At 51.4% G+C, this 25978-nt stretch overlaps 2 protein-coding genes and 1 non-coding gene across 6 annotated transcripts; all 3 read left to right on the top strand.

Moving 5' to 3' along the window:
* The first annotated feature begins 362 nt into the window (after positions 1-362).
* EFS (embryonal Fyn-associated substrate) lies at positions 363-12262 on the top strand. Of its 2 annotated transcripts, XM_032343852.1 has the most exons (7): positions 363-1421; positions 4867-5062; positions 5093-5145; positions 5415-5555; positions 5661-6383; positions 6709-6798; positions 7936-12262. In XM_032343852.1, exons 1-7 carry the CDS (start codon positions 1404-1406, stop codon positions 8368-8370), a joined length of 1656 nt encoding a protein of 551 aa, XP_032199743.1. In that variant the 5' UTR covers positions 363-1403; the 3' UTR covers positions 8371-12262. The 2 variants fall into 2 exon arrangements, with proteins under 2 accessions (XP_032199743.1, XP_032199742.1); XM_032343851.1 differs by having other exon boundaries at positions 4867-5145.
* SLC22A17 (solute carrier family 22 member 17) lies at positions 12086-18410 on the top strand. 3 transcript variants are annotated; one of them, XM_032343849.1, is made up of 10 exons: positions 12089-12329; positions 12521-13027; positions 13121-13224; positions 15368-15522; positions 16121-16286; positions 16482-16627; positions 16792-16897; positions 17044-17261; positions 17542-17653; positions 17771-18410. In XM_032343849.1, exons 2-10 carry the CDS (start codon positions 12620-12622, stop codon positions 18057-18059), a joined length of 1704 nt encoding a protein of 567 aa, XP_032199740.1. In that variant the 5' UTR covers positions 12089-12329; positions 12521-12619; the 3' UTR covers positions 18060-18410. The 3 variants fall into 3 exon arrangements, with proteins under 3 accessions (XP_032199741.1, XP_032199740.1, XP_032199739.1); XM_032343848.1 differs by having other exon boundaries at positions 12518-13027; XM_032343850.1 differs by lacking the exons at positions 16792-16897; positions 17044-17261 and having other exon boundaries at positions 12086-12329; positions 12518-13027.
* A 371-nt stretch (positions 18411-18781) lies between these two features.
* On the top strand, positions 18782-18888 carry LOC116592127. Its single transcript, XR_004286319.1, has one exon. It is a non-coding gene; the product is annotated as a U6 spliceosomal RNA (small nuclear RNA).
* The last annotated feature ends 7090 nt before the right edge of the window (positions 18889-25978 follow it).

Here is a 25978-nt window from a genome sequence, read left to right as displayed (position 1 = left end):
GGAGGCTCCCAGGAAGGAGCTCACCAGACCGCCGGAGGTCGGCCGCGACGTCGGGAGCAGGAGGCGCCGGGGAGCGGGCCCGGGAGGGGGCGCGCAGTTTGGCCCGAGGGTCCCGAGCTGAAACTCAACACCCGCCTTCGGAGGGATCGTCCTCCTTTCTCCTCCGCCCCTTCCCTTCCCCTCCCTTTTCCCCTCCCTCCTTTCTTTTAATCCCCAGGACTGAGCCCCGCGCCGCGGCGTAGAGGGCCCGAGGGGTGGAGGAAGGAGCTACCCAGAGAGGGAGCTGGGAGCCCGGGAAGGGGAGGGAAGGGGAGCCGCGCGCGCGGGGACTGAGCCCGAAGGCCACGCGCGACCCCCGGAACCTTCGCAGCCCCTTCAGTGCCCCCCCCTTCCGGGCCCCCCTCCAGGCGAGTCTGGACCCTTGGCCCCTGCTCCTCCTTCGCCTTCTCTTTGCTGCTTCCTTTGCTTTGTGGCCTTTCTCTCCGTCCCCAGAGCCGCCTGGGAGCTGCCTCGAGCTCTAGAGCGCGCCGAGGGGCCCTGCGGCGGGTGCGCGTGAGCGGGCCGAGGGGTGGCGGCGCGCGGGTGGACCCCGCGGCGGCGTGGGGAAGGCTGTCCCCCACCTTCGGGCCGAGCCCGCGTGCGGGGAGCGAGGTTCCGTCGCGGCGCCCCCTGAGTCCCGGGCGTGCAGAGGGCGAGTGTGCGTGAGTGTGAACCCGCCTCGCCGCCGGGCGTGCGAGTGTCTGGGCCGACCGCAGCTCCACCGGCGACGCAGCCCCACAGCCACGCTCTCAGGCCTCCCTCTGCCAACTTGGGCGAGTCTGAAAAGGGGCGAAAGTCTCCGTGCTCGCTCGCCCCACCCCCTCGCAGCCGGGCCGCCCCGACCACAGCCCTGGGGGCACCGCTCTCCGCCGCGGCCCCCAGCTGGGGACGGTTGGCCCCTGAACTCGCCCGTCCAGCCCAACCGCCCCGGCGGCTTCTCCCAGCCCTCGGGGCCGTCCCGAGCGGCCCGGCGAGGCGTCGAGCACTGCCCCAGCTCCCGCCTCCTCGCCTGCCCGGCCCTGGGAGGGAGCTTTTGGCCCATGCGAACCCCGGGTCCCTCAGCGGCCTAGGGCGGGCGGCTCCGGCGGCCTGGCCAACCCCGTGGCCCCCGGGACGGCACGGAGCGCGCGCCCTTGGATGAGGTCCCGCAGCGACGCCCCGGCCCGCCCCGCTCCTCCTCCTGCCCGGCCAAGCTGCCTCCCATTTGGGGAGTTTTGTGGGCTTTCTTTCTCCTCCTCCAACCTCCGCGGAGGCCACGACTCAGGCGCCGCAGCCGGGGGCCGCCTCCATGATGCGGGGCGGCAGCTGGTGAAATCAGCGAAACCGAGCTTGGCCTGAAGCAGGCCGCGCGGGAGGCCAAGACCATGGCCATAGCCACGTCGGTGAGTCCACCAGGGAGAGGAGGCTGAGGGCCATAGGCCTCCACGGCCTGCCCTGCACTCCTGTCACTTTTATTTCTGCCTTCTCTTTGTCTTTCTCCTCCGAGAGGCTGTGTCCTCACCCCCCGCCCCTGCTTTTGTTTCCCTTTCTCCCTCTCACTCCCCTTCCCTAACTCCTTCTGGGTCTAGGTTCCCCTTTCTCTCCTCCCCTCCCCATTCTCCTCTTTTTCTTTCTAGAGGCTGCCCCTGGATGGAGGGGAGGGGGCAAGCCTAGCCCGAGTCCTATCTGCTGTTTTAGGGGCGGGAACAGATGGCCACCGGTGGTTGGCAGGGGCTTGTGATTGGGAGGCAAGTAAAAAGGTTGGGAGGGGGTGAAGGAATGGAGGGGGCTACAGGAAAATAGGAGAGGCCAAAGAGGCCCTTCTGTAGAGGAAGAATGGAGGAAAGGGGAGAAATAAAGCAAAAGAGGGAGATCAGGCACGGAGAGAGAGAAAATAGAGGGAGGAGGAGAGGTGATGTCAGCCAGCCTCTGGCCACTTTCCGGGGACTGGGGACAAAGGGAGGAGACAGCTGGCATGATGGGAGGGTGGGAGGAGGCCTCCCAGAAAGCTTGTGGCCCACTGCCACCCCCCAGTTAAGGCAGCCACTCCCTCACAAGTCAGCTGGGCCCCTGAGGAGGGGGTAGAGCAGGGTGGCCACACCCGTCATCAATCAGTCTATCAACAGCTCTGGCCTGAGTTCCTGAAATGGTGAGGCCCAGAGGTTTGGCCTGTTGGGACAGAATTCAAACCTTAACACTAGGAGGAGCTCTCCACAGCCCACCTCTGCTTTCTGCCCTGCACACCTTACAGTTTGAGTCCAAGCAACTCTGTCCCCTTTCCACCCGTCCCTAGATGCTGTGATTTCCAGGGAAAGCGAGGCTGCCTCTTGCTTTCTGGTGCCTTCCGAATGGGCACTCTGGGCAGGAGGACTGTGAGGCTGGAAAGACGAGAAGCATGGCTGCTGACATCCTCTCATACTCCCAGAGCGAGTTCAGTTTTCACTCCTCAGACCAAACTCATTTTAGCTCCTCAGTCTGTATGATGGTGAGAAGACCTGAACTCAGAGCCTGGAGAGGGGGAGGTCCTGAAAACAGGGAGGGGTACTCTGACATAAAGATGATGGCTCAAGGCTAGCTTAGGTCAGCTGGTCAGCTTTGTAGTCCCAGGAGGCAAATTTTTCTTTGTACCTAGAGGTTGGGGGTGGCATTCACATTCATCAAACTCACAGGATCCTAATAGTAGCTAATATTTGTTGAGCATATATAGGCCCCGTGTGGGTTCTAAGCTTTGTCCTGGTGGTTTGATGCATTATCTTCTCCAGTCCTCACCATAACCCTGCGCTGTTATTATCCAGAAATGGATATTTGGATATGGCCACGGAATTCTACAAAGGAGGAAACCGAAGGCTTGGGAAGGTCAAACAACCTGCCCAAAGTCATGCAGTTAGAAAGGGACAGAGCCAGGACTGAAGCCCCGGTCTGTCTGCCTCAGAACTGTGCTCTTCACCCCCCCACCCCGCCTAACCCAAAACACTAATTTCTAATTAACAATTAGAAAGAAAAGTGCTGAGGTAACCAGAAATTTGTGCCATCTGGTTAGCATGTTTTCTTTCTGTGGGAGAATATCCTTTAGAAGCCAAAATATAGTCAGAAAATGGCTTGATGAGTGTGGAACCAGGCAAGAGGAAAAGTCCATTTGTTGTTAAAATCACCCAGCCGAGAGGGCTGGACCCCCTTCTCCACGCAAGGGAAATGCCCATGAAAGGAACATGCACTCTTGCTGCCTGAGCCAGGCCTCCTTCTCTCCAGGGTCTGGGACCAAATGCACCCCTGCCAGAGACCTTTAGCTTGAGATGTTCTACTGAATTAGCGCACATGGATTACCTGCTCGGTGATGCCTAACTCCTGCTGTCCACCACCATCGCCTGGGAGCCCGCCAGCAGGCACGGTCACCTGGCAAGCACAACCCAACCAGAACATTTTCCAGTACAGTGAGTGGTGGAAGCCTGATTCTATCAAAGGCAGCATGGGACCGGAGCCCCATGAGAGCTGAATAGCAAAGGGAAATCGGGTAGAACGAAGACTTCATATGTGCTTGAGTCATGGATTCTACCTAACCAAGAGGTTAAGTCACTAATAGAAAAAGAAGAAAATAGAACCTCATGTTTGTGATGGTGGAGAAGCAGTAAGCGGGTGACTAAGAGCACTGGCTCTGGAGTCAAACAGCCTGGGGTTCAAGTCACTTCTGCCAGCAGCACCAGCTCTCTGTTGGGAGCAGAGTCCTACCCTCTATGTCCCAGCCACCTTTCCAAATGGGATAATGATGGCTCCATCCTCATAAGGGTGTTTTAGGATTAAATGAGATAAGATGATTAGTGTAAAGACTTGCAAAGTGTCTGGATACATAATTTTCACTTGATTATCTGTGACTTTTCCACTTGAGCAAGTGGATCTCAAAGCAACAAAGCTTAGCTGTCCCTACCAGACAGTACTGGAAACAGGCTGACAAATGTTTGCTCTTGGTTGATCTGCCAGTCCCACCCTCCCCGCCCGGCCACCCCAAACACACACACAGTAGAGTGTATGCTCTTTTCTCCTCTCCATGGTAACCTCAGCTTCCTCTGATAGAACCTTCTTTGCAGAGACTGAGAACAAAACAGTTGCTTCAGTTTCTGTTTTCTTCCTTTTTATGCCTAGGCACTGTCTGGGCTGGGTTTTTCCCAGTCTCTCGCGGATTGCTGGGTCTCTGCTGCCATTCAGTCTAAACTTCTGCTTGTGGGGGATGCTGACTGGGAAACAGGGAAGGTGAAGGAGAGTCTCGGGCAAATCTTAGCGGGTCTTTCTCATGTACACGAAGCTTTGGAGGGAATTCATGCAACACATATTCCTTCAGACCTGATTCCAGGTGAAGCCCGTTGGCAGGGGCCAGGAATAGAGCAGTCCCTGTTCTGTTCTCCCAGAGCTTACAGGGTAAGGGAAGAGATAGACAATAAGAAAAGAAGTAGGCAAATAATGTAAAGTCTGATGAAGGAAACAATGGTGAAGACCGACACAGAGTTGGGTAGGAAGAAGAATGAAGGAAAGCCCTCTTTGAGAAGGAGACACTTCAGCAGAACTGAAGGATGAAAAAGGGCCAGTCAGGCGATGAGTCAGGGCAAGAGTAAAGGAAACCACAAGTGCAAAGGCCCTGAAGTGGGAAAGAGTCTCTCTAGTTCAGGGAATAGATAGGAAGAGGAAGAGAACAGGGGATGAAGCTGGAGACAAGGCAGGACCCAGTCAATAAGGGCTGAGTCAGTTCAGATCTGTAGCCTGAGGGATGTGGGGAGCTCTGTGATATTTCTGAGCAAGGGACCTGCTGACCTGCTATGTGTGTGAGACCCCTCTCCCCACTCCCGCCTCCCCCACCAGGCCCAGCTGGCCCGGGCACTGTACGACAACACCGCTGAGTCCCCCCAGGAGCTATCCTTCCGCCGAGGGGATGTCCTCCGGGTCCTGCAAAGGGAGGGCGCTGGTGGCCTGGATGGCTGGTGCCTCTGCTCGCTGCATGGCCAGCAGGGCATTGTGCCCGCCAACAGAGTGAAGCTCCTTCCTGCCGGCCCAGCACCCCAGCCCAGCCTCACCCAGGAGCCCCCCGCCCAGCCTGGCTCACCATCTCCAGCCCCAGAGCACAGCAATGAGGACCAGGAGGTGAGAGCTGGAGCCCTCCCCACCCCAAGCCAGAAGAGCCCCGTTCCCCTCTGCTGGTGCCTGCAGCAAGGTGGGGGCAAGGCGAGCCCTGAGACTGCAGCTCTTCATGGACCCAGAGCTGGGTGAAACCTGTCTGCCAACCCTCCCTGGGCTCTGTCTCCCCATGGGCACGGGATGGGGGCCAGAAAGGGTGTAAGTTCCTCTATGGCATACATTCTCTGCTTCTCTGGTCCCCACTCCTGACCCTTCCATCTGTTTTGATCCCCCAGATATATGTGGTACCACCCCCAGCTCGGCCCTGTCCTACCATAGGACCTCAGGCCGGACCCTGCCTGCCCTCCCCCGATCCCATCTACAAGGTCCCCAGAGGGAGTGGGACCCAGACGGCCACCCCTGGAGACACCCTGGAGGTGAGAGCTAGACACCCATGTATATGCTGGGCAGGGAGCAGAGGACTCTGGGAGGGTGTCCCCTGCTGAATCTGACAATAACTGGTGGCTGGGCTCCTTCTCCAGGTCTATGACGTGCCCCCCACGGCCCTCCGAGTTCCCTCCAGTGGTCCCTACGACTCCCCTGCCTCCTTCAGCCGCCCTCTGGCCCAGGGTGCCCTGCAGCCCCCTGGAGAGGATGAAGCTCCCTACGATGTCCCTTTGGCCCCAAAGCTGCCATCAGAGCTGGAAGCAGATCTGGAATGGGAAGGGGGCCGGGAACCCGAGCCCCCCCTCTACGCTGCCCCCTCCAACCTGAAACGGGCCTCAGCCTTGCTCAACCTGTACGAAGCGCCGGAGGAACTGCTAGCAGATGGGGAAGGTGGAGGCACTGATGAGGGCATCTACGATGTGCCCCTGCTGGGACCAGAGGCGCCTCCTTCTCCAGAGCCCCCAGGAGCCTCGGCCTCCAATGACCTGGACGCTTTGGCCCTGCTTCTAGCCAGAAGCCCCCCACTCCCACACAGGCCCCGCTTGCCCTCAGCTGAGAGCCTGTCTCGCCGCCCTTTGCCTGCCCTGCCTGTCCCTGAGGCCCCCAGCCCTTCCCCCGCTCCCTCTCCTGCTCCAGGCCGGAAAGGCAGCATTCAGGACCGACCTCTACCCCCACCCCCACCCCGCCTGCCGGGCTATGGGGGCCCCAAGGTTGAGGAGGATCCAGAGGGCAGGGAGGTAGAGGACGATCCAGCAGGACCCCACAATGAATATGAGGGCATCCCAATGGCTGAAGAGTACGACTATGTCCACCTGAAGGTAAGCTCCCCTCCCACCAGGAATGCCCCCAAGGTAACCAGAGGGACCCTCCCTTTCTTCCCTCCTCCCATCCTCCACTGGCCCTGCACCCTATGGCCTGGGACCCCAATACTTGTCCCCACCACTTGTACTGGTGCTATACTCCATCTAAACCCAGCCTGGGGTCCCCAAGCTATCTGACCTGCCACCAGAACTCTCCCAGACCTGGAGTCAAGAACCTACAACCTCTGATGGCAGGAGAGACCTGCGGAAGAAAGAGGGACAGGGAAGGGGGCACCTGCCCTGCTCCCCCACCCCTGCACTGAGACCCTGGTCCCTCCCACAGGGCATGGAGAAAGCTCAGGGATGTAGGCCCCTGGATAAAGCCTGCCCAGGGGATCCTGAACTGCTGGAGAGGGGGCTTCCGGAGCAGCAGGTAATCCTGTGGGAACAGGAAGGAGGAACAGGAACTTGGGGGAAGCAGCAAGGGAGGGAGGTTAGGATGGGGGTAAGAACTTGGGGAGCCGGAGCTGGGATAGAGAGGAGCAAGAATTCAGCAGGAAGGAGCTGGAACCTGGAAAAGGATATCAGGAATTCAGAAAGAGGGGAAAGAATGTGTTGGAGAAGAATCAGAAAACCAAACAGCCAGGGAAACAGAATTTGGGGCTGGGCCGGGTGACTTCTGAGGCTCCTTCCAACTGTGAATTCCTGGGTTCCTAAGAGACCTGGCTTCTAATCCCAGCTCCACCAGTAAGAATCCAGGGGCCCTGAAGTCACCAGTTAATCTCTCTGGGCCTCAGGAAAGTGAGGTGGTCTCCTTGACTGTCTAGAATGGTCCTAAGCATTGTAGCTACCATTTCTCAAATCCCAAGTGTGGGCCTCTTGCTAATAAGCACATTACATGGGTCAGCACTAATCACAGCCCCAGTTAGTACTTGAGTGGTGCTCACTGTGTGCAACGTTCTAAGTTCTCTCTACGTGCTGCGGCAGTAACTATGCTGCAGCCTTGGGAAGCAGACACTGGAATGGCACCATCCAATATGGTATGGTGGCCCCTGACCACGTGCAGCTACCGCGTCCTTGAAATGCGGCTAGGCTGAATTGAAAGGCACTGTACGTATAAACCAAACGCACACCAGATTTTGCAGGCCTAGAGTGAAAAGAAACATTGGTTATTTTTATATTGATTACATGTTGAGATTACAACAATTTTTATATCTGGAGTTAGGGGGAAAATCTGATTTCTTTTTACTTTTCTTAACATGGCTACTAGAAATACCTTTATTATACATGTGGTTCTCATTGTGTTGATGCTGGACAGTGTGGTCCCAGAGGCCCCGTTTTAGAGCTAAGGAAACAAGTTCAGAGACTAGTTTGAATCCAGACTGCTCTGTCATCTGCTCCGAGCACTTTCCTAGCCCTGGCTATGAGAATTTAAAGGTTGTGGTGGGCAGAGCGAAGAGCTCGGGCAGAAAGGAAAGAATGAGGAGCTGAGCAAGGGAAAGAGGGAGGAAGGGGCTGCAAAAGGAGCACTGCAGCAAGCGTGCCCATCAACCACTGCTCTTGCCTTCAGGAGGCCCCATGCCCGGAGGAGCCACTGGATCTGCCCACTGGAGACCTGCAGCTCCTGCACTTCTACGCAGGCCAGTGCCAGAGCCACTACTCAGCCCTGCAGGCTGCAGTGGCGGCCCTCACATCCAGCACCCAGGCCAACCAGCCCCCACGCCTCTTCGTGCCCCACGGCAAACGGGTGGTGGTGGCTGCTCACCGCCTGGTGTTTGTTGGGGACACTCTGGGCCGGCTGGCAGCCTCCGCTCCTCTGCGAGCCCAGGTTGGGGCTGCAGGGACAGCACTGGGCCAGGCACTGCGGGCCACCGTCCTGGCTGTCAAGGGGGCTGCCCTGGGCTACCCATCCCACCCTGCGGCCCAAGAGATGGCGCAGTGTGTGGCGGCACTGGCAGGGCAGGCCTTGCAGTTCACCACTCTGCTCTCCAGCCTGGCCCCCTGAGCCCCCCTTGGCCCTGTTCTGCCTCTCTTCTGCCTGCCAGAGCCCCCTGCTGGGACTTGGGCCACCTCCGGAGGGCTCTGTTTTAAGGACCAGGAGAGGTGTGGGCATCTTTCCCTTTCCGGTCATCTCAGTCTCTCACAGAGATGTCCCTCCCCCTCCCACAGCTTTTTGTACGAACCATTTTGTATAAATTATTTATATTTAATAGTATTCCCTGTTTTGTCAGGGGCAGGGAGAAACTGGACTCTTTTGTCTTAGCCTGTGGTGGGGAGATTCTTGATCACCGCACCTCTGGAAACATGGCCCGCAGAGAATCAGCTGGCTGAAACCTGGGGCCGCCCGAAGCCCCTTTCTTGTCGTGGTTCTTGACTCTAGAACATAAGCACTCACTGCTGGCTGAGAGTGAGGGCAGGACATGGATCACCCAGAATGTGGAGGTCTGGGAGAGGCCTGAGGGCTCCTCCCCACAGGAGGCTGGAAAGAGCTGGGCCTGAGTGAGCCCTGCTATCTAGTTCTCTGACTCTGCTTCTTGGGTGCTTGGGGGAGGGGCCAAGCCTGGTGCCCCTTGCCTAAACTGATGGGCACACACACCTTAGGTTTGGGGGGAGATTTTGCTGTTATTTTCAGTAATAACTCATTCGGTGGGTTTCAGCTCCCATGATGTGCCAAGCACAGTTCTGAAGGCGCATTGTGGAATGGGATGAATAAAACTGAGTCAGTTAAAATAAATTAAAAAAAAAAAAACCTGCCACAGATTTGACAGTTGCTGGTAATGGAAATAAACAGGGTGATGTGAGGGACTAATTGGATGAGGGAGAGACCATTGAAGGAGACTTTGGACAGGACGTTGGGGAGGTAATATCTGAGCTGAGGCCCCAGGGATGAGAGCACCAAGAAGAGTCTGATCCTAGCATTCCCAGAAGGCAGACACTGATAACTGACTGGGGTCCTTTCCTGCAAGACTTCATTGCCACATGATGTCAATAGAGAGGTGCAGAGAGGTTGGCCTCACAAGAGCCCTGAAAGATGCCGAGCTGAAGAGATCACCCCCAGTGAAGGCCTGTCCTCGCATGGTGCCACAGCACGACTCTGGCCAACTGGACAGTGCTGGTGGCTGGCCTGGGTGCCCACTCCCTTAGGTTAAGGCAAGAAGGTTTGGCTCCTTCAGCCCCCCTTCCTAGGCCTCCTGCTGACTGTCCTCTAGACAAACTTTTTATTAGAGGAGCCAAGGGTCCTCTTGTGAATGCAATGTGCTGTTAGTCCATAGTCCTAAAGCATTGGTGACAATGACAAGCCATGGCTTAGATGGGAGATCACTGCAGCCACTTACCACAGGGAAAAAGTCCAAGCCACAGATCCATGGCTTCCCTTGTATTTTCCCCAGATGACACCTTGGCACCGTGACTGGATTAGAGGCACCCCAAACTTCAGTCACAGTCTGAGTCTTTTGCCTCCCCCAATGCCTTGTCTTCTCCATTTTTGGCTCCTTCTTTCTCATTTCACTCTCAAAACTCCCAGATTCTAGGGTCACCCAAATTCACCCTTGTGTGCTGAAGATATAACGGCTATTCTCCATCATCTCCCAGAAAGAATGTTGAGAGAACAAGCCAGAAAGAGAGTCCGAGATTTCAGTGCAAGTCCCAGGTCTGCCATGCACCTGCGTGTGTGCAGGTAGCTCCTCTCAGTCCTTCTGAGTCCTGGTGTTACCTTTAGTAGGAGAATGATCATAATGATCTCACAGGGTTGTGAGGCTGTAACAAGATAATGCATGTGAATGACCCAGTGCCACATAAAGGTGAGGGGTTATATATAATTCCAGGACAGACACAGCACAATTGAATCTCCAAGGAATGTTGGCTGTGAACACACCAAAGTAAACCTTAAAGAGATACTGAAATGAGTTAGGGTAGAAGAGCAGTGGGAAGCTGCTTAATGGATTAGAAGAGTTCCCATATCTGGAAAATTTCTGAACAGAGGGGACAAATTGGAAGTGTGTGGCTCAGTGGAGAGCAGAGGCAATGGATTTCCTGGCTGAGACTATCTGCACACTCCTTTCTAGCCCTTACCCTTAGACTAGAGAATATAGTATCTATTAGGTATTAAATCTCTTAGAGAAGTAAGTCTCTGATGTGGTTATACATATACCTGGGGATCTGGTTAAGAGGGAGATTATGATTCAAGGGCTTGAATCATATGATTCAAGGACTTAAGTCACACTTTGAGTAGCAAGTCCAGGGGTTAGCCAAGGCTTCGCTGAGGCAGATAATGCTTGAGCTGATAACTGAGGGATGAGAACTTGACTAGGGGAGGAGAAGACCTCAGGCATAAAGACCAACTAGTGCAAGGGCCCTGTGTCATTGGGGAAACTGAAAGAAGGCCAGTATGATGAGTGCAGTCTGGGGAGAGAAGCGAGGTGAAGCACCAGGGAGCATGGGATCAAGCCTGCAGGAGCATGTATGAGGCTTCTGGAATTTACCTTGTTGGTGAGGAGGAGCCATTAAAGGCTATTAAGCAGGAAAGGGGCACAAACAGATCTGCATTTTTTTAAAAAATCACTCCACCTGCTCTAGCAATAAGGTTAGGGGAAAGGAAGCAGAAAAAATGTGGGTGCAGAATACGTTAGAAGGCCAAGCAGTCTGGGCAAAAGATAGCTTGACTAACGGTGGTAGAGATGTAGAGAAGCCGAGTGAAAACTACATAGGAAGTAAAAGGACAGCATTTTGTAAAGGATTTGGCACGGAGGTAAAGAGGAGGCATTGTGAGGGCTGTTGCCTGAGCACCTGGCCATGGTTGAGTGACAAGGGTATCATTCACTGGGGGAAAGAAGCAGTGGAGGACAACCACATTACAGGGGGAAGAGCATGGGTTTGGTCTTGAATGTATTGAGTTTGAGGTCCCTGGGAGTCACCCAAGGTTAAGAGGATGAATAAGAGGTGGCTTCATAGGTCTGGGGATCAGAAGAGAGATGGGAGCTGGAGATATAGATCTGGATATCAGGTTTGTGTTGTTTATATTGGGGGTGAATGAGGCCATGGACATGGGTGAGATTTCAGGGTGGGAATGGTGAAATGAGAGGAGGACCCAGGACCAAGTTTCAGGCTCACAGACACAATGATGGTGAAGAGGAGGAGGAATCTGCATGGGGAAGAGGAGAAAGAGAAAGAAAATGAGAAATGTGTGAGACTTAGCCACTAAGAAAGTGTTTAGAGGAGTGCTTACAGTGCTAAATGATGTTAAAAAAAAAATGACAAGAGAGGGTGGTCTTGTGGACGACCGCAGCTGGGGCTCCTTACAGGGTCCAACCCAGTCTTCCATGTGCATCCCCTGAACTGCAGTTGCCAGTAAACACGCTGTCTCCCAAGTAAGCTACTCCAAGGTGGTCTTGTCCATTTCGTCATCCCCCAAAGCCTAGCACAAGGCCAGGCACATAATAGACGCTCAATAAATTTTACGAATGAGTGGATGGATGGCAAGATGGCTGGATGAATGAATGATGAGGAAGAACTGGAAGCAAAGAAGGACTCTGGCAACTGCCTGGGTAGCGACTATCCTTCAGCTTTCTTCCCTTTCTACTGCAATGGCCTGCAGACCCAGGGAACAGAGACAGAGCCCCTGGGCCCTGGCCCCCCTTCCTCCCTCTGACGAAAAGTCTGGACCGAAGGTTCTGCTGACGTGGGAAGGGGAGGAGAGTCTGGAGGAAGGGGAGGGGAAAGCAGCGCAGAGATCGCAGAGACGAAGGAGGCGCCCGCGGCTGCAGAGCTGCAGAGCGGGGTCTCACTGTGTCCAGGCATCGGGCTCCCCACTGGGCCAAAGGACAGCGCATCCTTTTGGTGCGGGCCGGCAGGGCCCCTGCGGTCGGCAAACTGGCTCCCCGGGTGGCCACCGGGACCCCCGAGCCCAATGGCGGGGGCGGCAGCAAAATCGACAGCACAGTAGAGATCACCCCCAGCCCCAACGGAGTAAGTGCCCATGCCCTGAGGGTTACACCATCATCCTCCCCCCACCCCCCACCCCCCCAGCTCCTGGCATCTTTCTCCTCTTCCTCCTGCGCACCGCCCCCCACCACCGCCTTCCTCTCACCCGCCCTCTTCCCTTGCTCTGCGGCTTTCTCTGCTTCTCCGCTTCACCCTTCTCCCCCCACCCACAGCAGGTCGGGACCCTCGGAGATGCGGTGCCCACGGAGCAGCTGCAGGGTGAGCGGGAGCGCGAGCGCGAGCGGGAGGGGGAGGGCGACGCGGGCGGCGACGGAATGGGCAGCAGCCTGTCGCTGGCCGTGCCCCCCGGCCCCCTCAGCTTTGAAGCGCTGCTCGCCCAGGTGGGGGCGCTGGGCGGCGGCCAGCAGCTGCAGCTTGGCCTCTGCTGCCTGCCCGTGCTCTTCGTGGCGCTGGGCATGGCCTCGGACCCCATCTTTACCCTGGCACCCCCACTGCATTGCCACTATGGGGGCTTTGCCCCCAACGCGTCTGGCTGGGAGCAGCCCCCCAACGCTAGCGGCGTCAGCGTCGCCAGCGCAGCCCTAGCAGCCAGCGCCGCTAGCCGCGTCGCCACCAGTACGGACCCCTCGTGCAGCGGCTTTGCCCCGCCGGACTTCAACCATTGTCTCAAGGACTGGGACTATAATGGGTTGCCAGTGCTCACCACCAACGCCATCGGCCAGGTGAGGCGGCTTCCTGGGCTGTGGGTCTGGGGGCGGGCCCAGAGCGAGGAGCACCGGGCCTCACGCCGGGCTATATCCCTCTCACATTCCCAGTGGGATCTAGTGTGTGACCTGGGCTGGCAGGTGATCCTGGAGCAGATCCTCTTCATCTTGGGCTTTGCCTCTGGCTACCTGTTCCTGGGCTACCCGGCGGACAGGTGAGGGCTGCCGTGGGGACAGGGCAAATACAGAGGAAGGGATGCTAGGGTGGCTAGCCCAGACAGGTGGCTTTTGCGCGAGGCGGAAGAAGATTCACTGAACTCTGCAGTCTTCTGGACTTCTTCTGTTCAATGACATGCAGCCCCAGCTGTATCTCAACTTCACTCCCCATCAAGAAATACTTCTTCCATATCTCTTCTGCACAAGGGAATAATATACCACCCATTCCCCATCCCCATATCCATGGATCAATGGCTCATCTCCAAAGACAATAGCCCCATCACCACTGACTAAAAACCATGCCTCCACAGATTAAAAAGTCCTTGCTCTTCCTCTATTGTCCCTGTCACCACTCACCACCTCCCTATCTTCTTAGATTAATAGACTCATCTCCAATAATAGCCCAGTCTACATGGTGGGCTTCATCTCAATGGCCTTATTCCTACAGATTATGTTAATTCCTAAATATCAACAGCCACATTCCCACTGACCTGTATTGTTCAACTCGACAAACAAATGACTCCACCCTTATGGGTCAGTAGTCAAACCCCCAAAGATCAATACCACAATAGCAGCAGCACCCCCCACCCCGCCCCAAGATTAACAGTCCCATCCTCATGAGTCTTCAGTGCTCTTAGATCCTCTCAGATCAAAAGCCCAGTTCACTTCAATCAATGGCCTCATCTCAAAGATCCACAGCTTACCCCCACCGACCAATAGCTCTTCCCAGAAATCAAAACTCCTAATTCTTCTGATTCTTGACGCTATCCTCTGACCAGGTGCTCCATCTCCACTGACCATCCTCATAGATTGTTAGACTCATCTCCACCCATCTACAGTCTTATCCAAATGGATTCATAGCTCAACTCCAATGGATCAAAGGCAACCCAACATTCAATAATCCCTAAATCCAATACCTATCTTCACTGCCAAAAAGCCACACACCCGTTGGGCAAATGTTCCTAAACCCACAGGTCAACAACCCATTCTCACACATTAGTGGTCTCATTCCCACAGACCAGTAGCATCATTCCTATGGAATAATACCCTCATCCCCCTCCAAAGACCAATAATTCAGTCACCTAAATTCAGTAGTCTTAACCTCATTAAATAATAAGTTCATCTCCATGGGAAAATGGTCCCATTGTACTGGATCAGTAGCTTCCCTCTCAGGGATCAGTCACGCTTCCCCATGATCAGTGACCCTATCTTCAACCCCACAGATCAGTGGTCTTATCCCCAAAGATCAATATCCCAACCTCCAAGGATCAGTAGCCTTGTCCTCACTGATTCATAGTCAGTGATCATCGTTACTAACCAATAGCCTCAGCTTCCCTAGTCTTTGACCCCCCGATTACTGATTATCCCCATGAATCATACCCCCATAGATTCATTCCCCACTGACAACAGCCCCATCCACCCAAGGACTAATGTCCCCATCTCATGAATCAATGGCATCATCCCCAAAGCCCATTTGTCCAGTCTTCAAAGATAAATGATCATCCCCATTGATCAACAGTTTTACCCCATGGGTTAATAAATAGTTATATTCCCATGGATCAGTGGATCTTCTGGCAAGTGACCCCCCTCAATGACCATCTTTATGGATTAATTGACCCATGAACCAACCCATGACGGAAAAATGGCCTCATCCCTCAAAATCAATTATTCAGTTGCCTAAGATTAATAGCTACATCTTCACTAATACTATCCCCATGTATAAGTTGCCAATGACCTCACCTTGACAGGTCTAGAGTTCCAAACCCACATATCCTTGCCCAGTCTAAGACAAGCTCTGTCATTGGCAGATAGCTCTATCCCCAAGGATCAATTGTTCCATGTTCCCTAAGCAATATCTAATCTCCTTTGATGGTCAGTCTCACTTCCATGCTCTCATCTCTGACCAACAGCCCCATCCATAAGACTTAGTCGCTTGCAAATCCATAGCTACAACCCAGTGCCTAGTAGCTAGACATCACTTACCCATGGTCTCCATTCCTTCCCAAGTTCTCTAGCCACAGTCCAACTTTTTACCCTGGGCCTCATCCTCGTATCTCCAGGCTTTGAAGTGGCAGCTGGGCCCCACCTGGCATCTCTTCTTCCAGGGAGTCTGGGTGACCAGAAGTCCTCCCCACTTTCCAGGTTTGGACGTCGAGGGATTGTGCTGCTGACCTTGGGGCTGGTGGGCCCCTGTGGAGTGGGAGGGGCTGCTGCAGGCTCCTCCACAGGTGTCATGGCCCTCCGATTCCTCCTGGGCTTTCTGCTTGCCGGAGTTGACCTTGGTGTCTACCTGATGCGTGAGTGGCAGCTTCCCAGATGTCCTTCCCTTGAGGCTCATGCCTGACTGTCTACATCCCCAGGCTGTTTCCTCTGCCCCCTAGGGTCCCCTCAGTCTCTTCTCAGCCCCAAACTTCAGCTGTCCAGGATCTCAGCTGTCTTTCTGCCCTAGCCTTTGAAGGAGCCAGGGACTTTGCTTCTCTCCATACCCCTCTCCCTTAGCCATCCCCCAATCTTTAAGGCTTACATTGCCCTTGACTTACTGCTGTCAGAGAATGGAGCCTTATTTAAAGATGAAATCCTGACTAGCTGCATGCCTTTGAACAAGGGTTGATATGAAGGTCAAATAAGAGGTCTGATGTGAAAGGGCCTGTAGTCTAGGAATGCTGAACACTCACCAGGGACTCTGACCCTTGAGCCCTCCCAGGTTTGAGCAGGAGGGGAGAGAGGACTTAACAGTCTCTCCACTCTTTGCCACTCAGAGGTTAGTCTGTGGGAGGTGATGGCTGAGCCTCATCTTGGGGTCTGACCTTGCTCTCTGTCCTCCCTCCCTCTCTCCTCCTCTCTCCCATTCCTCCTTCCTCCCTGGCATCTCCTCCCTCCCTGCTGTATCTCTAGGCCTGGAGCTGTGCGACCCAACCCAGAGGCTTCGGGTGGCCCTGGCAGGGGAGTTGGTGGGGGTGGGGGGGCACTTCCTGTTCCTGGGCCTGGCCCTTGTCTCTAAGGACTGGCGATTTCTGCAACGAATGATCACCGCTCCTTGCATCCTCTTCCTGTTTTATGGGTTAGTATCATCCTCCACCTATTGTCTGGCCATTCCCACTTCTACCTCCAGCCTGGCTCTAGCCCGGAAACCCTTCCCTTTCTCCACTACCCCTTGTCCAGACATGCCCCAGCCCCGGCCCCTCAGAGATGGGAGTTTCCCACCCCTGGATCAGGAGATGGGAGACCTCAGAGTGCACCCCCACCCCATCCCTAGCTGGCCTGGTCTGTTTCTGGAGTCTGCAAGGTGGCTAATAGTGAAGCGACAGATTGAGGAGGCCCAATCCGTGCTGAGGATCCTGGCTGAGCGGAACCGGCCCCATGGGCAGATGCTGGGAGAAGAGGCCCAGGAGGCCCTGCAGGGTAAGAAATGGGTCCCTACAGGTGACACCTGGTCCTGCGTGCATGATAGTGCCCTCTCCATCGTTATAGCTGTGCCACCTCCCAGGGTCCCCACCACCCTTGTGGGAGGACTCTGGATTCTCAGCTGTTCCTTCTAACAGACAGCTCCTCTCTCTTTCTCAAAGACCTGGAGAACACTTGCCCTCTCCCTGCAACATCTTCCTTTTCCTTCGCTTCCCTCCTCAACTACCGCAACATCTGGAAAAATCTGCTTATCCTGGGCTTCACCAAGTGAGCCTGGGTGTCTGAGCCAAGGGTCAGGCCAGTACCTGGAATGGGGGCTGGCTGGGTGGGGAAGGCCTGCAGAGGGCAGCAGGGGCAGTAGAAGACTGGATGGGGATTCAGACACTGCTCTTTGCTTTACCCCCTTTTCACAGCTTTATTGCCCACGCCATTCGCCACTGCTACCAGCCTGTGGGAGGAGGAGGGAGCCCATCTGACTTCTACCTGTGCTCCCTGCTAGCCAGTGGCACAGCAGCCCTGGCCTGCGTTTTCCTGGGAGTCACCGTGGATCGATTCGGCCGGCGGGGCATCCTGCTGCTCTCGATGACCCTCACTGGCATTGCGTCCCTGGTCCTGCTGGGCCTGTGGGATTGTGAGCATCCTCCCTTCCCCACAGTGTGGGCTGAGCAAAGGAACCCCAGGAGAGGTGGCTCAGACAGGCTCAGCCACTGCTTCTGGCACATGCCCCCCAAGAACCTTCCATAGTCCTCCCCGTGGCCACACAACCCTGTCTATCCTCCCAATCAATTAGTGGGTACCCAGAGCCCACCCGGCTAGAGCCATGGGAACAGAGCGCCAAGGGGAGGATGTCAGGGCCTAAGCCGAGCATGATCGCCTCACCTCCATTCACAGTCTCCCTCTTGGTCCTCCAGATCTAAACGAGGCTGCCATCACCACCTTCTCTGTCCTTGGTCTCTTCTCTTCCCAAGCTGCTGCCATCCTCAGCACTCTCCTCGCTGCTGAAGTCATCCCTACCACTGTCCGGTGAGAGTTATGCTACTTTGGTGGAGGAAAGGCCCAGGGGAGGGAGGGAAGACTGCTAAAGAAGAGTTGGGCTGAGGCCCACAGCTATAGGCTGAGTGCCTCCTCTGTCTCTCCCAGGGGCCGAGGCCTGGGCCTGATCATGGCACTGGGGGCTCTGGGAGGGCTGAGTGGCCCAGCTCAGCGCCTCCACATGGGCCATGGAGCCTTCCTGCAGCACGTGGTGCTGGCAGCCTGTGCCCTCCTCTGCATCCTCAGCATCATGCTTCTGCCGGAGACCAAGCGCAAGCTCCTGCCCGAGGTGCTCCGGGATGGGGAGCTGTGCCGCCGGCCTTCCCTGCTGCGGCAGCCACCCCCTAACCGCTGTGACCATGTCCCACTGCTTGCCACCCCCAACCCTGCCCTCTGAGTGGCCTCTGAGCACCCTGGCAGGAGGCTGGCTCATACCGAAAGGTGGCATAAGGCCCTGGCAAGCAGATTGGGAGGACCGAGTGAGGAAGGCAGGGCTGCCCAGAAGGCTCAGAGGCACCTCATGCCAGTCATCAAGGAGGGCTCAGAGGGTTGTCCCCACCCCCAGCTCCTCCCTGCTGCTTTGTGTTCACTTCCTTGGCAAGAGTCAGGGGACAGGGAGTGAGCTCCACAGTGTAACCGCTAGGTCTGGGCTCCATCCTGTGCCCAAAGACATCCTCCCAGACCTCATTCTTTCTTGCTCTATCATTCTGTTTCAATAAAGACATTTTGAATAAATGAGCATACCATAGCCTGGACTTCCCTCCCTTCTGTTGTCCTGTCTCTTGGGGGAAAGTTTCTTTGAATGGAACCAAAATCAGTAACAATCTCCCTCCCCACCTCCCGTTGCCTTGCCCCTCTGTTAACTTACACACAGCCACAACCCTATATGGATGGCTTGCTAAGCTGCTAAGACTGGGCTAGGCACTTTACGAATTTCACTTAACCATTTAGTCCTTCCAACACCACAAAGTAGGTGTTTGGATCAACTGAAAGTTTTTTTTGTTGTTGCAAGCAATAAATACTGACCATACTGAACTTAAACAAAGAGGAGAATTTATCAGAGGGTTGTGGTGGGGAGCTCACAGGAGAAGCAGAACTACTCATGAAAAGTCAGGAACCATGCTCACTTGCGCAGCACATATACTAAAATTGGAATGATACCAAAAAGATTAGCATGGCCCCTGTACAAGGATGACATGCAAGCTCATGAAGTATTCCATATTTTAGGAAAAAAGAAAAGTTCAGGAATAGGAGAGGGCCCCTGGTCTAGGCAGTAGGAACCAGGGCCTCACCTTGATGAATGACCTCCAGTGGGATTCCATCTTTGGTTCATCCCACTGAAGATTCATTTCTAGAGAGCAAATGACTGGCTAGCTTGAGTAACTTGCCTGCATCCCCACCCCTATTACTGACAACTGGGAAGATGGAAAGCCACAACTGGGTGCTGTTAGCAGAAGTAGGACTATATGTTGCACAGGTAAAAACAATGGATGCCCACTACAGTATTCTTCTTTTACAGATAAGAAAACTGATGCTCAGAGAGACTCAGTAACTTGGTCAAGTTTACAAAGCTATTGAGTTACAGAGCTGGGACATAATTAGATCATGGAGCTGTTGCTCTTCATTGGCCACGTTCCCAACTCCTTGTAATCTTTAGGCACTGCCCTTGGAAGTGAGGAGTGAGTCTTCAGGGCACCCTAGGAGTTGGCCATAAGAAATTAATTCTATATCAGAGCCAAGGCCTGCCTTTCAGACTAGCCCTGGCCTGGCTTTACCACTTTGGGCAAATCTCTTAACCTCCAGCTTCCTTCAAGGGCTGCTATGAGATTAAACAAGATCATGTATTACAAATGCCTCTTAAATTATCCCCCTAAGTGGTAAGATCCTCAGGAGGCAGAAAGTCTTCAGACAAGGGCTTGGGAGAAAAGTACAATGCTTTCAACCCAAAAGCTATAAGGGAGAGCAAAGGCCTGAAGCTAGGAAAGGGTGAGGTGGTCCTGGAGAAGGAGTCTTAGGGAAACTAGAGTCTTAAGGCCAGCCTCTTCCAGAGAAGAGAGGTCCATTCTCCACAGGTTCCTGTAGCAACAGTATCCTCTCTCCTTCCCCTCTGCTGATCCAAGTCTGAGGCCCAAAGCTCTCTGTACTAAGCCACACTGCTGGACTCTTGATACTAACCATGGTACTGGAGAACTCATGAGAACCTTTCTCATTTAATCTTCAAAACCCTCTGAAGTGGATATTGTTATTTTTATCCTACTTAACTACTGAGGACATGGATATTAGAAGAGTCTGCCATTAAATGGCCAATCCAGGACTCAAACTCAGGCCTTCGGCTGTGCTTTCAACTCTACCAATTCCATCAGTTATGTACTCTATATCACACATTCTGTACAACAATGTTTGTGAACAGTGTAACTGAGTCCAATGTTCACTGTTTAGCTTGGGATAAACAATAATAAAACGAGAGATTATACTCACTACTGTTTCCAGAGATTTGGTAAAAACCAACATGATGGTAGATAAGCTCTTGTACTTTTTGGAAGAGCCCCTGTAAAGCCAAGGAATCATTTACATGCTAATGACACCGTCCAATACATACTGTGAGGAACAGTATCAAAGGGGCACTCCAGTAAACCCATTCTTTGCACCCCCCTGGAAGAAGATCTAGGGAAAAAAAGTAAAAACTCCCAGAAAGTTGGAGCAGCTCCTGTAGGAGAGTAGGTGAAACAAAACAAGATTCTCTGATTTCAACAAAGAGGTGAAGGCAAAGAAAATGAAAGCATTCAAGATGCATGAGTGAAGCACAGGGCAAGATACAGTCCCTTATCCTTAAGCAATTCATAGTCTAGGTCAAAAGGGTCAGTGTGTATAGCTAAAACAACTGGCATCTTGTTCGAAAATTCACCAACCACATAATCTCACTGGACCCTCATCAGTAACCCCCTGAGAAACAGTACTCATGTTTTAGGTTTTTACAAATGAGGAGACTGAGGTTTAGAAAGGTAATTTATTCAAGGTTATGTGACTGTTAAGTAATTAGAGTAGCCAGATCCAGAGAAGTGAGAGCCTGCCATCTTCTTACTGCATACCAGATAGAAAATAGTTCTAAACACCACGAAAGTTATTACTTATCCTGTAATCTGTTTAGAAGACACCCCAGGAACTAGAGATAGCTTTTCAGGCAAATAAGGAAATGACTTCTTTCGTGAACATGAAACAGATTTTAGAAAGGTTTAGGTGGATTCACAACTATGAGCCTTAATGGATTATTGAGGGGGAAACTAAAAGAATGTGCAAGGCACATTACTAACCTTAAGTTACATGAAAATTACATGAAGGCCACTCTGATTCCTCTCATTCAGTCAACCTTGCCTGGCCACCACGGAAGTACTTTCTGCTGACGATCCACTACTGTCTCCTGCTGCCTCAGCTCTGGGGGAAGGGGCATGGTGCCTTGCCTGTAAGAGTTCCGAACACTGTGAGACTAATACTTACAATCCTGTATAGAAAATGCAGAGAAATGTAAAAAGTGGTGCAGCAGCTCTGCAGAAGGAAGGATCTACTCTTCTGGAGACAGCAAGGAAAGCTTCTCAGATATTTGGACTGGAACAGTGCAAAGCCCAGAGGTATAACAGAACATGACTGGTGTGCACAGAGAACCAGTGTTTAAACATCCATTGAGGGCACCTAGGTGGCTCAGTGGGTTAAAGCCTCTGCCTTCAGCTCAGGTCATGATCCCAGGGTCCTGGGATCGAGCCCCACATCAGGCTCTCTGCTCCACAGGGAGTTTGCTTTCCTCTCTCTCTGCCTGCCTCTCTGCCTACTTATGATTTCTCTGTCAAATAAACAAATAAAATCTTTATATAAATAAATAAATAAATATCCATGGAATAAAGGGAAACTGAAAAACCCACAGCTAATCCTATTTATCATGACCAACTGAGAGCTTTCCCCCAAAGATTAGAAATAAGACAAAATTCTCTCACCATTTCTCTCCATTTCAACACTGTACTGGAGATTCTAGTCAGGAAAATGAGGCAAGAAAATGAGAAAAAAAATATGGGGCGCCTGGGTGGCTCAGTTGGCTAAGTGTCTGCCTTCAGCTAAGGTCATGATCTCAGGTCCTGAGATCGAGCCACATATCATGCTACCTGCTCAGCGGTGAGACTGCTTCTCCTTCTCCTTCTGTTGCTCTCCCTTCTTGTGCTCTCTCACTCATGCTCTCTCTCAAATAAATACATAAAATATTAAAAACAAAACCAAAAAAACCTTTTAGGAGAAAACAGAGGCATAAGTCTTCACGACTTTCATGCTTCAACGGATACTATCAAGTAAGTGAAAAATCAACCTACAAAATGGGAGAAAATATTTACAAATTCATATATAGAAGGGTCTAGTATTCAGCATAAAGAACTCTTACAATTCATCAATAAAAAGACAAATAAACCAATTAAAAAGTGGGCAAAGAATCCAGATAGACATTTCTTCAAAGAAGATATACAAATGGCCAGTAAGCATGTGAAAAGATGCTCAACATCATTAGTCATTAGGGAAATGCAAATAAAAAAACATAAGATACCATATCCACTAGGATAGCTGTAATCAAAAAGATGGACAGTAATGAGTTCGATGAGGATGTGGAGAAACTGGAACCCTCATACACTACTGGTAGAAATGTGAAATGATGCAGTTGCTTTCGAAAATAGCCCAGCAGTTCCTCAAAAGGTTAAATGTGGCTTATTACCTGATAACCTAGCAATTCCACTCCTAGGTATACACCTAAGAAAAATGAAAAGGTATGTTCACAGAAAATTGTGAATTGTAGCAGCACTGTCCCTAACAGTAAAAAAAAGGAAAAATACAAATGTCCATCAACTCATGGAGAATAAAAAGTGGTCAATCAAAACAAGGAGCTATTACTTAGCTACGAAAAGGAATGAAATACTGATACATGCTACAACATGGAATCTTGAAAACATGATGATGCTAAGAAAACCAGACACAAAAGGACACATATCGTATGACCGTATTTATATGAAATATCCAGAACAGGCAAAGTCAGAGAAACAGAAATTAAGAGTTGCTAGGGGGAGAAAAAATTAGGAGTGCTTGCTAATGGGTATAGGGTTCTTTTGGGGGTTATGAAAATGCTCTAAAATTAGGTAATGGTGATATATGGATATATATATGCATATATATATGTTAATCACTACCATGTAAGTATATATGTTATGCTGAATACTACTGAATTGTACACTTAAAAGGTAAATTTTTATGGTATGTGAATTATATCTAACAACAAAATCCATACAGATTTCAGTGGCGGGCAAGTCAGAGTTATGGTATGCTGACACTTTCCATCAGCAAATAAAGTTAAAGTTCTTACTAAATAATTCTTCTTTAACAAATGTTAGCACCCAAAACAGTGCCTAGCACTTGGTAAATAGTAAATATCTGTTGAATCAATGATTATAAGCACAAATAAAGGGAAAGAAGCATGAGAAATTAGCATTAGCAAAGTTGAAAGATGTTTTAAAATTAGATCACGAGTGAAGAAAGGCTACTCATTTGAACCATACAGAAGAGCAAGCATTTTTTTGGGAAAAAAATGATTTAAAATAAACAGCATTTTTCTGTATTGCTGATGTCCAGTTGGACAAATCCTATCTGAGAAAGTTCTGGGTTGTCTTCGTTCATTTTTTATGACTCATAGTCCCTCTAAAGATCTTCGACATAACTCCAGAAATCATGTAGACAGGCTCCCCCGTCTCTTAAACACTTCCCTCCCCCATAATCCCAGTGTGACTAAGTTCATTCCAATCCCTTGGTTAAGAGGTGGCTCATCAGAGTGACCAAAGAATAAGCAATCCTTCCCAAGGAAAGCAACTTTCCTTCCATGCCACTTCCTCTAAAATCACTAAGATAGAGGGAAAATCAGACCAGGTAAGGAAAGAAATCTGATTCTTGAGGATAGGAACCAGCAGGTCCAGGATACAGGGAACTCCCAAGGGGAATTAACACCTGAGCACCTACTAAATTATACAAAGGCACAATCCATGCCCTCAAGGAGCCTGCAATCCAGTGGTGAAACAAAGATATAGTTGTTTTAATTATAAAGCCATGAAGTGCTAACAGAGATAGGAACAATTTTCCCTGAGAGAGTAATTCATTCATGACTAGGGAATGAAGGTTTACGTCTTTGGGGCTTGGCTTTACACCTTATGATTTTAACAGGGTAAATGGAATCCGCACACCATGATCAATACATTAAGTAAAATTCAACTGGAACGCACAGGGCATCAGCTGTAGAGCAAGATGTGACAGGGAAACGATCAGGATCAAACTGGGCAAGGGCTTAGTTCCACACCTAAGTACATTTGTAATTGCTGGTGGCAGAACAGGGCTTTTCTGGCAAAGCCAGAACCAGGAACCCACTTAAAGATATGGAGTTGCTGAAGCAGTTAAAACAGAATGGGAAGAATGGGGAGGATGCTGAGAAATAACTGGACATACAAAATGAAAAACAAAGAAGGGTCAAAAAAATGATATTCACCCTGTCCAAGATTCAACAATTTATAGGACTTTTTAAAAAAAGATAGCCATGTAGTGCCCCCTGGTGGACAAAAAAGACCTTCCCACCTGTAAGGCACTAAGATTCCACACACTAATATGCTCCCTGTTGTTCTAGCCAAGTTGATACTGAAACTATCCAGACTCCTACTAATCAGCCTCTGCAGAAATCTCCACATCCAGATTACAAGGCACTATTTTAGTTGAATCTAGTTTGAGAAAAGACAGACCCCTGAATGCTTAACAAATGATGCCACAGGAGGTTACTATAACACATGAGCAAATGCTGAAGCAGTCAACATGGATTTGAGAATTCAGAATACAAAGCCATTTGAGAAATAGGGTAAGTCTTCACGGATATATAGAACACTCATTTCTTTAACCCAGGATTACTGAAGAGAGCACCTGGATCAGAGACAACTGCAAAATATCCTGTGAACAGAAGTGAGTGATGTAGCAGAATACAAAAAGGTTTCGGTATTTAGAAATCTTGTCTGCAATGAAGACTCGAGCTGGGCCTGGGGGACTATGTAGCACCCAAGAATTTTAAGACCGGTCTTATGTAAGAATATAAACTGGAGAAGTCTGGTTATTAATTGACCAAGTACTAAACCTAAGGATACTGAATCAGTGAAAACCTATTAAGTCCTGATTAACAGTATGATTCAAAATATTAGCTGAGCAGATTAAGTGGTCACCACATGGCTACACAAGTTAGCTTAAGCCCTGCTATTGACAGCACAGTGCGGACTTTTCCCCTAATTTTTGAGCTTGCCTTGAGGTAGACAAGAAAAGCTACCCAGACCCCAAGCTAAGACTCCAGTGCTGTTGGTGTGGGTAAGTCCTTTGCACATAAGTTTAATCAGGAGTGCACACTGATACGCTACTAGATCATAAGTTTAATCAGGAGTGCATACTGATACGCTACTAGATCACTCTCATCTGGCCATTCTTTCGCATCCCAGACTCATTCGGCGCACCTCTCAAATGCCAATCAGTCCCAACTAAACACACAATGTTCCTCTTATAATTTTAACTCCTACTCCTTAACTGGTAAGTGAGAACTTCCCCTCCACAACACCAGCACTTCCACAAAGGAGAATTAACAGCCATCTGGGATCTAAGAGAAAATAGGAAAACAGATAAATAATCCTTACACCCAAAAGGCCAAACAAATTTTTATTTTCAAAAACAACTTTATTCATGACACATATTAAAAAAAAACCTCCCACCCCCTGGAAATGAGCTAAAAAAATAAACAAAATCCACCTCCCACCTCCCTGTTCCCACTTCCTCCCATTCCCTCCAAATAAAAGGGAAAAAAAGGCAAAGGAAAACAAAACAAAACAAAACAAAAAACTGAAAAACAAAAAAACGCCCCAAAACCCCCCAAAACAAGGTAGTGCATTTCCCCAAGGGGTAGGGGAATTTACACTGGAGCCGCTGGGAGCGGAACGGAGATCTTCCGGCTACAGAAACCTGCAAAGAAAGACACTCAAAACAGAAAAAGAAACACAAAAGGAAACAAAAGAGATCACCAGGCAATCTGGAGGGGCAGGGAGCCGGAAAAGAGGGGTGGGGTGGGTGGCAGACCTGGCAGGACAAGAGCAGGTGGAGGGGACTGTGAAAGTTAGGGAGAAGATGGAGGGAAGGTAACAAGCAGAACAGTTTGGTGTCCTTCCAGAGCCCTGGGTAAAAAAACCCCTCCTACCACCCATGCCCACCTACCCTTGAGCAGCCCCCAAG

Source organism: Mustela erminea, chromosome 5 (genome assembly GCF_009829155.1).
Source record: "Mustela erminea isolate mMusErm1 chromosome 5, mMusErm1.Pri, whole genome shotgun sequence".
Taxonomy (NCBI): Eukaryota; Metazoa; Chordata; class Mammalia; order Carnivora; family Mustelidae; genus Mustela; species Mustela erminea.
This window is presented reverse-complemented; position numbering and strand designations above follow the sequence as displayed.

Coding starts and splice junctions, on each gene's coding strand:
- EFS (XM_032343851.1), top strand. Junction 5,556..5,660: donor CCCCTGGAGACACCCTGGAG/GTGAGAGCTAGA, acceptor CTCCTTCTCCAG/GTCTATGACGTGCCCCCCAC. Junction 6,384..6,708: donor ACGACTATGTCCACCTGAAG/GTAAGCTCCCCT, acceptor TCCCTCCCACAG/GGCATGGAGAAAGCTCAGGG.
- SLC22A17 (XM_032343849.1), top strand. CDS start 12,620: ATGGGCAGCAGCCTGTCGCTGGCCGTGCCCCCCGGCCCCCTCAGCTTT. Junction 13,028..13,120: donor CCACCAACGCCATCGGCCAG/GTGAGGCGGCTT, acceptor TCACATTCCCAG/TGGGATCTAGTGTGTGACCT. Junction 13,225..15,367: donor CTGGGCTACCCGGCGGACAG/GTGAGGGCTGCC, acceptor CCCACTTTCCAG/GTTTGGACGTCGAGGGATTG.